Source organism: Acomys russatus, chromosome 5 (assembly GCF_903995435.1).
Source record: "Acomys russatus chromosome 5, mAcoRus1.1, whole genome shotgun sequence".
NCBI classification, from domain to species: Eukaryota; Metazoa; Chordata; class Mammalia; order Rodentia; family Muridae; genus Acomys; species Acomys russatus.
Genome location: NC_067141.1, coordinates 38,861,201 through 38,872,281, shown reverse-complemented (window position 1 = coordinate 38,872,281; position 11,081 = coordinate 38,861,201). Strand labels below are relative to the sequence as shown.

Sequence of the window (11,081 nt, the reverse complement as noted above, 5' to 3'; positions counted from 1 at the left end):
TTAGGCTCAAAGTCTTGGGCTTGGGGGCAGGGAAGCAAACTTTTAGCTACAGAAGGAAAAAGTCAAATATTTGATCAAAATTTAAAAAATAATCCCATGTGCTTCTGATGACAGTTGTGACAAGGAGGAGTTAACATACCAGCTTGGAGAAAAGGTTTGCAAAAACAGTCATGAAAGGCTAGAACACACAATAAGCATTTACAACTTCACAGTAAACAAACAAATCAATTTCTACATTCTACAAAAGACCCAGAGATATGTCCAACTGAACACATGGAAAGTCTCCTCAGAGCCTGAGCCAATGCTGACTAACCTCACGATGATGCACACTGTGGAGCCATCAGTGTGCCTGACATTAGGACTGAGCATCATGCAGGCAGATGTGGCAGCAGATCAGATGGCATCCTCCTAATCCACACGGTGGCATCTTTGACAAGTACATACCACAGGACGCTGGCACTCCTCAACCTCTTCCAAGTACTCGCCAAAGGGAAATGATAACAAATGTCCCTAGAAAGACTTGTTCACAAATGCTCACTCAGGTTTTCTTGGACTAGCCCTATCTGGAAACAACCCTAATGGTTTTCAGGTTATGAACAGATAAACAAGTCAAAATGTGTGTCTTCGCTCTTCCTGGAACAATGTTCTTGGGTGTACTCAAAAGGAACCAGGGGAAAGGCTGCTGACTCAGCTGCTCAAACCTGAAAGTACAAAAGAGGGAATACTTACGGGCACCCGGAGTCCCTGGGTCTTCGTCCTTTTCTTTGACAGGCTCCTGTTCTTGCTTAGCAGTTTTGCTCTGATCCATGTTGAACTTGTCTCTGAGGATTTTGAATGGCCTAGAGGGAACATGGTATGCACAAGGATGCTGAAGGTAGTTTGAAGAGACAAGTTTGTTTTACAGAGGGCACTGAGAGAATGAGAAGAGCGATGCTACCCTTAGTAGTCACAGACGTTGTCACTGCAGTAGTAGTGCCACTGAGCACACTTTTAAAAGTGCTCCCTCACTCAGCCGGCAATGGATATCTTTATTACGCCCCTGCCCTCACAGCTCAGGGATCAGTGCAGAAAAAGAGGGTGACAAGAGAGATTGTTAAGGGCTGGAGAGATGGCTCAGCGGTTAAGAGCATTGACTGCTGTTCCAGAGGTCATGAGTTCAATTCCCAGCAACCACATGGTGACTCACAACCATCTATACTGTGATCTGATGCCCTCTTCTGGCTTGCAGGTGTACATGCAGACAGCACTGTATGCATAATAATAAATAAATCTTAAGAGAGAGAGAGAAAGACTGTTAATAGAGATGGTGGGTGACACCAAGGAAACTGTTTTCTAGACATGAATGCATATATGACATGACAGGGACTGTGACAGCGTGTGCAGGACCTGCACAAGTTCATGTAACACAAGAATTGCAGGAAAGAAAAGGGGAAGTAGACACTCATTTCCTCCCCTAACCAAGCAGCTGTGTACAAATAGTAGAAGCTGAGAGAGAAGGGGAAATGCTTGTCTCCAATGAAGTAACACTGGCCAAATCAATCACATCCCAGGCCAGACAGGCCCCACACCCAGGAATCGCTGCCAATACAAACCAACTCTATGATTTTTTTTTTCTTTTTTTTTTTTTTTATGCTTTTTACTTTGTTCGGGCTTGGTTTTGTTTGTTGGTTGGTTGGTTGTTTTGGATGGTTGGTTGGTTTGTGGATTGTTTGTTTGTTTTGGGTTTTGGTGTTTGATTGTCTGTTTGTTTTTCAAGGCAAGGTTTCTCAGTGTAACAAAGTTCTGGCTGCCCTGGACTATCCTCGAACTCAGACATCTATCAGCCTCTCCCTCAAGAGGGCTGGGACTAAAGGCATGTGCAACCACCACCTGGCTGTTTGTTTGTTTGTTTTTTTTTTTTTAAGAAAGAAAAAGAACATGGAGTTGTGGGAGTGGGGGAAGATCTGTGAGGAGTTGGGGAAGAGAAGGTGATCAAAATATATTGTATAAAGGTTTTTAAAAAGAAAAAAATGAGAAATCGTATGGTTAGGAAAAACAAAGATAAATTTAAAACATTTGCTCCTTACTGCTGTTCTTCCAGCTCTTCTTCAGTTTCTCCTCCTTGTGGAATCTAAAGCTATGACTTTTAATGAGAGGTTTGTCTCTGCAGAGAGGATTGACCCAAAAGGTTCTTCTTGTCTGGGTCCATGGTGCTGACACCACAGAGCACTCACTACCCTGGGCCAGTCTTCTTGAGCTGTCCAGTTCAGACCTGCCTCCAGTCTGCAGAGAGCAGTCCCCACCTGGAACAGAGTCACTGCTACAAGTGGAGGGCAAGCAAGTTTTCCACTTTTTTTCTAAACTAAACACACTTGTTTCGTCACTTTCTGAAAATGCCCAGTTCACATATCCACCTTCCTCTTGCACGCTGATGGCTCGGGAAGGAAGAGAGGTCATTGTCACAGGAGCTGGTATGCCAGTGACCGTGACTGGATCTTGTTCTCTCTTGTCAGGTTCGTCTGACACCTGCGTGACTGCCTCATGTTGTTCTGTTACCAGTGCCTGGTGGGCGGCCGCAGGGGTCGGCCCAGGCAGATGGATGGTGATATCACTGTGGTGTATATGTTCCAGTGTCAGATCATCTATGTCTGCCTCCTCAGGTGATCTGAAAAGAGGTAAGGGGTTTCGTAAAGACAAAGGAACTTGCTTTCCAGAAGATGGGACCAGGAGAAACTGGCCATACTTAGAGTGTGCCTGTCTGACATGGGATGCCCCAGATGCAACTGTCCTCGATCCCATTTCTTGTTCCTCTTGGTCTTCTCTTACACATGACGCCTCTCTCTTGCTGTGTGTCACCTCTACGAGAGCACCTCTGTGCACTCTTGAGGGAAGCTGGCTTCTAGCAAGACTCCGAAGCAAAGAAGGGGGCATGCTATAGTACTGAAATTCCTTCTCTCCACACCGCCCCGTGCTGCTTAGAACATCTGCACAGATGAAATTGGTCCAGCTGTGGGGACGTTTTCTACAAGTAGAGTGCTTTCGGCTGGCCAAAAAAATCTCATCTTCTTGCAAGGTGTCAACAGCAGAAAGGACCTTTAGGGTGTCAACAGTCAAGGCAGAGAGGTCCTGTAGGTGTCCCACCTGGCTGTCCAAGGATAGTAGAGAGTCCTTTATAAAAGACACTTTTTCATTCATTTCTTTCAGTTGGAAGAACATCTCTGAAACCCTAATGGTAAAGATAGGAAGAAAATCAATAAACACATTAATCTGGTGGGAATTGTTCCTTTTTTTTTTCCTTTCTTTTTTTTTTTTTTTTTTATTTCATTAATTTATTCTTGTTACATCTCAATGGTTATCCCATCCCTTGTATCCCCCCATTCCTCCCTCCCTCCCATTTTCTCCTTACTCCCCTCTCCTATGACTGTGACTGGGGGGGACTTCCTCCCCCTTTATATGCTCATAGGGTATCAAGTCTCTTCTTGGTAGCCTGTTATCCTTCCTCTGAGTGCCACCAGGTCTCCCCATCCAGGGGACGTGGTCAAATATGAGGCACCAGAGTATGTGCGAAAGTCATACCCCCCTCTCCACTCAAGTGTGGAGAATGTCCTGTCCATTGGTTAGATCTGGGTAGGAGTTTGAAGTTTACTGCCTGTGTTGTCCTTGGCTGGTGCCATAGTTTGAGCAGGACCCCTAGGCCCAAATCTGTCTATCATAATGTTCTTCTTGTAGGTTTCTAGGACCCTCTGGATCCTTCTACTTTGCTATTCTTCCATTCCTCTCTCATCTAGAGTCCCAATAGGCTGTCCTCTCCTTTGTCCCAGTTCCTGGTAAGTGAGGACTTTCGTGGGACATGCCCCTTGGGCTAGTATGCAGATATAAGTGAGTATATACCATTTGACTCTTTCTGCTTCTGGGTTAACTCACTCATTATGTTCTTGATCTCTTCTCAGCAAAGTCACTGCTGCCAGAAGCTAAGCCTGCTTCCTATGTTTTTCTCTAATACAGTACATATCCTAATGCTAGGTGAGCTCAACTTCTCCCATCTTATCACTACCACATCAAGGAGAGGAAATTATAAATCTATATTTCTAGTCCATATGTCTTTCTAATGCCTCAGGACCAGCAATCCAGCTGCCAGCAGATTACCACTGCAGTTATCTGATGGGTCGGCCCATTGCTATTTGCTAATGCATTCATTCATTTTAATGACAAACACTGGAATAGCTTCTACTGGGCAGACAATCCTTTGTCTAAGGTCCAAAGCGCCCTGAGCTTTCCTTTTTCCATGTTATCATGTCCGTTAAGTTAAAAAAAGGCCACACATTTGGCAGAGAGACAGGGGGGAGGGATGAGTGATACATACATGGAAGTAGTTGAAGGGAGGAAAGGGGGAAATATGTAATTGTATTATAACCTCAAAAAATTAAAAATACATATTATATATTAAAGACAACCCATAAAGATTCAAAAATGAAAGAAGATATGAAGACACACTGAGAGAAGATAGCCTTGGTTCAACAAAAAGCAAAGAACTACAGTGGCCTGGAATCCACCAGAAGTTAGCAAGACAAGGAATGACTTTTCCTAGAGACATCAGGTAGAGTATAGTCCTGTGACACCTTGATTTTGGATACCTTGTTTCCAGAAACATGACACAATCATTTTTTGCTAACATAAAACGTTGAGTTTGGGCTAGGTTTCCTATAGTAACCCTAAGAAACTAATGCAGTTATCTATGTATAGATAGCTGTGATGGTTTTAATTGTCAGTTTGATGTAGTCAAAAAAAAAATGGTTTAAGATGTATTAAGTCCTTAAGGCCTGGGCTGTTGGTGTTCTGTTCAGAAAGTTATCTCCTGTGCCAATGTGTTCCAGGCTCTTCCCCACTTTTTCCTCTAACCAACATAATATCTTTGGTTTTATGTGGAGGTCTTTAATCCATTTGGGCTTGAGTTTTGTACATGGTGAGGCTGAGACGCTTCTGTAAGGCAGGAGACACTGTCAACAGAACAAAGCGACAGCCTACAGATTGGGAAAAGATCTTCAACAACCCTACATCTGACAAAGATCTAATTTCTAAAATATATAAAGAACTCAAGAAATTAAACACCACCAAACCAAATAACCCAATTGAGAAATGGGGCTTGGAACTAAACAGAGAATTCTCAACAGAGGAATATCGAATGGCTGAGAAACACTTAAAGAAATGCTCGACCTCATTAGTCATCAGAGAAATGCAAATCAAAACAACTCTGAGATTCCATCTTACACCCATCAGAATAGCTAAGATCAAAAATTCAAGTGACACCACATGCTGGCGAGGATGTGGAGAAAAAAAAATGCTACTTCGTTGTTGGTGGGAATGCAAACTGATGCAACCACTTTGGAAATCTATCTGGAACTTTCTCAGAAAACTGGGAATAGGGCTTCCTCAAGACACAGCTATTCCACTCCTTGGAATATACTCCACTCCTTGGAATATACCCAGAAAATGCTCCACCACACAACAGGGACATATGCTCAGCCATGTTCATAGCAGCCTTATTCATAATAGCCAGAATCTAGAAACAGCCTAAATGTCCCTCAGTGGAAGAATTGATAATAAAAAAATTGTGGTACATTTACACTATAGAATACTACTCAGCTATAAAAAACAAGGAAATCCAGAAATTTGTGGACAAATGGAGGAAATTAGAAACAATCACACTGAATGAGTTAACCCAGAAACAGAAAGACTCACATGGTATTTACTCACTTATAACTGGACACTAGCCCAAAAGGCATGCCCCATGAATGTCTTCACTTACCAAGATATTGGTACAGATGTAAGGACATCCTACTGGGACTCTAGGTAAGAGAAATCTAGGAGATGGGGAAATACAAGGACCCAGAGGATCTTAGAAACCTACAAGAAGAATATCGTAATGGGTGGATCAGGGCCCAGGGGTGTCTGCTCAAACTATTGCACTAACCAAGGACAATACAAGTAGTAAACACTGAACCCTTACTCTGATCTAGTCAATGGACAGAACATCCTCCACAGTTATATGGAGACCAGGGACTGACTCTGACATGAGCTCTGGTGCCCCACATTTGACGACTTCCCCTTTGTGGGGAGCCCTGGTAGCACTCAAAGAATAGGCAGACTACCAAGATGAGACTTGTTAGCCTGCGACCATAAAGCAGTCCTTCTCGGACATGGACCTAAGGGAGGGTAATAGGGTCGGGGTGGGAGGGTAGGAGGAACAGAAGGATACAAGTGATGGGAGAACTATTTAGTTGAAATCTGAATAAATTAATTTTTAAAAAACATAAGGTGGAGATCACAAAAAAAAAGATGTATAAGTGCAAATTATGCAAGTCTAAGGAAGTAATTTTTTTGGTTTGGTTAGGTTTGGTTCAGTTTTGGTTTTCGTTTTTCAAGACAGGGTTTCTCTGGGTAAGAGAGCCGTGGCTGTCCTGGACTCACTGTGTATATCAGATCGGCCTCAAACTTGTACAGATCTACCTGCCTTTTCCTTCTTAGTGCTGGAGTTAAAGGCATGTGCCACCATGCCTGGCCCAGGAAGCGATTTAAGACATGTGAAACCCGAGACCTGTTTCAGCTTTCGTTCCCTCCCTATGCTGTTGTTGTACTAAGGTTTCAAACATCCTGAGTTTTCACACTGATCACGGGAGTTCTGGTAAGCTAGTAAAGCATTGGCTACATCACAGGCACACGTTCAAGATTCTGAACTTCCTTTGGTTATCTCAAAGGTGCTTCTCATTGGGCTAAAACACATCTGTCTACTCCACACATCTCCAGATAGAGAACAGGTATCCACCGGAGTCATGGTTTTGACTCAGGATATAGTGCAAGGCGGGAAGTGAAGGATAAAGTTAACTTTTACGTTTAAATTGTTGAGCTTAAAAGATCTATAAAACAAAAAATTCCTCTAACCTGTAAGCCTCACTTGTCTAAAAACAGATAACTTCCTGGAATGCTGGGGGCTGTTGTACATGTAAGATTACCAACCACGTGTTTTTGCTTCTGCAAACAAGCTTGTTTGCCCCAACTGCACAGGAAGTGCTTGGTCACACTTAGGCAGGAAGTACATCAGGATATAGCTTGTCTCTCGTTAGATAAAGACGGTAAGTATGAAGCTTTGTGGTTTTTGCCTTTATAACCTCTAACAAGCGTATTCTGGTGTCATACTCTGGGAATCCCAGGTATCTACCTACTCAGTGTCCATCGTCTTAGCTAGTGCCATGCTTGCCAGGCTGCCTGCTGCCATGCTCCCCACCGTGATGGTCATGTAGTCTAACCCTCTGAAACCTTAAGCCCACAATAAATTCTTTCTTCTATAAGTTGCTTTGGTCATTACATCTTGTAACAAGAATACAAAATAATTAAGATAGAAATTGGTCCCAGTGAGTGGGATGTTGCTATGACAGGCCTGACCATGTTGGGGTGTAGAAGAATGTGGAAGACTGAGATTTTGGACTAGAAAAGCAGGCGCAAGCTGTAAGCAGCAGGGCTTAAGTGACCATCCTAGTAGGAGCTTGGTAGACTGTAATGCTAAGAGCAATGTGAACTATGTATGCCACAGCAAGAAGTTCATGGACTAGCAATATTAGCAACTTAAGCTAGAGACCATTTTTTGTGATGTTTTGACAAAAAAACATGGCTGCTTTTTATCCTTTTCCTAAAAATCTGCCAGAGGCTAAATTGAAGAGTTTTGTATTAATTTATTTGGCAGAGATTTCAAGACAGCCTAATATATACTCTGTTGTGTGGTTGTTAGTAATCCACGTTTATGCAGCTCTATAATGAAAAAGAGAAGCTGAGGCAAAAAAATAAAATAAAATAGAAAATATATAGTTTAAGGATAAAAAAAGAGCACCAGGAAATTTAAAGTTGGAGCCATGGGTTATGCTGAGAGATGCGAGACCTGATGGAGACAGTAGTAAAGAGAGTGGAAACCCCACCCAGATAAGCTTTCAACATAGAGAAAGGAAACTTTGTAAAGAAAAAGATCAACAAATCAAAACTCATGAAAATATAATTCAAGGAGAAAGACAGGTTCCATTGGAAGTGGCAACAAAACTTATCAGACTAGGTCACATGGTCCTGGCTTTAGAGTCATGAAGTACACCCAAGTAAAGGGGCCATAGAATCTTCTTCCACAATGAAGCAATGCCACTGAGGTCAGCCATGTACAGGGGATGTCCAGAGAGGTCATTGCCTGTAACTATGAAAGAGAAGCCTGGATTGTGTTGGAGACCTCTAGAGGCTGGAGATGCCAGAGCTACGGGATATTCACCAAGGAGATCTGCAGCCAGGGAAAGGATCCAGCCCAAGAGAGTCAGCAAAGCTGGAAGAGAACAGCCATCCAAACTCTGACATCAGACATGGAATTAGAGGATTTGGAGTTTGTCTCGCTGAAGTTGGATGTTGCTTTGGTTCAGTATTTCTTCCCTAGGCTCATTCCGCCCCACCTCCCTTTTGAATGGGAACAGATCTTCCATGTCACTGTATGTTGGAAGTATATGATTTGTTTATTCGCTTTACTGGGGGTTACAGTTAAGAGATTGCCTTGAATCTCAGAAGAAGCTTTGGACTTTTAAACTGTGTTCAGACTGTGAAAATTTTTGGAAACTTTAGGAGTTCGACTGAATTCATGTTGCATTAGAATACGGCTACAAGCTTGTGGGGACCAGAGAGTACAATGTGGTGGTGGTTGAATTAAGAATAACTCTCATAGGTTCATATCTGTTAATACTTGCTCTCTAGCTGGTAGAATTGTTTGGGGGAGGGATTTAAAGATGGGCGTTCAAGGAGATTTCAAAAGCCATGTCATCCATCTCTCTCTCTCTCTCTCTCTCTCTCTCTCTCTCTCTCCGCTCCTCCTCTCCCTCCCCCTCTCTCTCTCTCTCGCTCTCTCTCCTCTCTCTCTCTCGCTGTGTTGTGTGGGTGTTGTGTGTGTGTGTGTGTGTCCTTCTTGTGGATAAGGATGCAGGTCCTCAGCTACCTCTCTAATGCCTGCCTGCCTGCTACCATGCTCCCTGCCATGATTGTGCATGACGTTTCCTTCTGAAACCATAAGCCCCAATAAACTCTTCTGTCAGTAAAAATTGGGAAATTTATATTCTGACATTTATATCCCCTAATAAACAAAAAAGCTTTTGTAAATCGCTAAGGAATAAAAAGAAGATCCCAAATGGCCTGAGAAGATAATTCCCCAAATACAAAAATACAAAAAATAAGGAAAAATGGCTCATTAGGTAATAAATAAAAGTGAGATGATAATGATTTCCTCTACATTATAACATTTTTTAACTATTTATAACATATTAGGAAGCTGTAGTGTCATTGTGTTAAAATGACAAATATTCCTTATAAGAGGAGATAGAATTATATGTGATCATTAAAAGTAATTACATTATTGGTTATTTTCTTTGTCTATTTCTGCTGGTGGTAGAAAGTTGTGGGTTTCTATGTTCTGTCTTACACATCTTAATTCTTTGCATATGATTGTTTTAAGTTAAAAAATAAAAACTAAAATATTAGATAAAAAAATACTCTCAGGGAAGCTGGAGAAAGAGCTTCATGCTTGAGGGAACTGCCTGTTCTTCCAGAGAGGACCCAGGTTCAAGTCCCAGCCCCCACATAGCAGCTCACGTCTCTCTGTGACTCCAGTTCTGGGTGATCCATCACCCTCTTCTGACCTCCTTGGACACTAGGCACACATGAGCTGTACACACATACATGCAGACAAGGCAATTGTGTACATAAAATGAAAATCTTTGCCAATGGGATTAAGCTGAAAAACAGCAAAGGAGGAAAGTTAACCAGCGATTTCATAGCTGATGTGCTCATCAGCAGTCTTGAAAAATACTCCCATTTTTCCTAGGGGCTGAGAGAAAAAAGTTCGCTCAACTTCGAGAAGAGCACTCAGTTTTAGCATGTACCTCCCAAAGCAGTGCTCAAGTTCTTGCCTCTAGAACATACCTAAACCACACGATCTCCCACCCCTTCTTTCTGAGACTGTGGTGGATAGGAACTTAACAAACAAAAAAGGTAGTGTTTTTTCATTTTCATTGTACTCTATATGGGCAGAGCCTTTTCTGGCTAATTTTATATAAAATCCAACTTCCGTAACTCACCAGTGGCTTAAAGCATGCGTGCTGACCTTCTGAAACCTACGAAGCTGGAACTGGCAAGGACAATGTGGGAAAGAGCCCAAAGTATGTGTGTATTTCCTTCCAAATATGCTTAATTGGAACGTCTCCATCCAGGGCCCTGTTTCATCTAATTCAAAAACAGTACGGTCTGAGCAGCTGTAATGGAGACTCATTAAGTTCCATTAGCTGCAGACACATCGAATGGATACAATAGAATCCAGCCACTATTCACAGCAACAGGTGGCATGCTACAATAGAAACCTGTTAGACGAATAACCTGGTCGCCTGAAATGGGCCCTCTTGCTTTTTACAGGCACTCATTTTCTAAAACGCAGTGTCCTGTGAAGCATATTTTAATTATATTCCTAGACCACTGGCTGCATTAATTCAATGGAGCGACTCATTCTGACACATAAAACAAATCCTGACTATTGCATTTCCTCTGTGCATGGTCTGAGTGGAGGAAAGCCGGGCATTGAGACTGTTTTACTTGTGGCCCATTAGCCAAGATTCTTTGAAATGAGATAATAAGAAACATAATTATAATCAGCCTGACAGTCCCATCCATGGAGTGGTGACTATGAGCAACGCATCACGTGAAAGTTCTACTTGCGCTGTCTTCTTTCACCACACCACAGCTCTGCAAGGTAGGTATGACTTCCGTTCCCCATAACCACAGCCAGTTATTCCCCTCAGCAAGTCCTTTGGGATCAAAGCAGGTTTGCCTAGGGAATCCTGCATGAAGGACAAGGTACCAGAGCTGCTCACAGATGCTGGTCAGCACAGCCTTAGCCAGACATGAACTGGCTGACATTAAAGATGCACAGTGGGGTCACAGAACACTTTGTGCTGGAACTTCTACCAATCATAGGAAGCATGGCATTACCCCAACACAGTGCAGCCCGTGTGCTGAAAGGAAAAGGAAACCGTGAGCACCTT

At 42.7% G+C, this 11,081-nt stretch overlaps 1 protein-coding gene across 3 annotated transcripts in view; it reads right to left on the bottom strand.

The window, feature by feature from the left end:
• Positions 1-437: 437 nt before the first annotated feature.
• The window catches only part of Trpm6 (transient receptor potential cation channel subfamily M member 6), a 91,551-nt gene continuing 80,907 nt past the window's right edge, over positions 438-11,081 (bottom strand). For 2 of the 3 annotated variants that reach the window (XM_051146223.1, XM_051146222.1), the window contains 2 exons: positions 2,067-3,205; positions 439-839 (listed from right to left, as the gene is read on the bottom strand). In XM_051146223.1, the coding sequence (XP_051002180.1) occupies positions 688-839; positions 2,067-3,205 (1,291 nt within the window). In that variant the 3' untranslated portion in view covers positions 439-687. Of the gene's footprint in view, positions 840-2,066; positions 3,206-11,081 lie in introns of all 3 variants that reach the window. The other variant, XM_051146224.1, reaches the window with a different exon arrangement.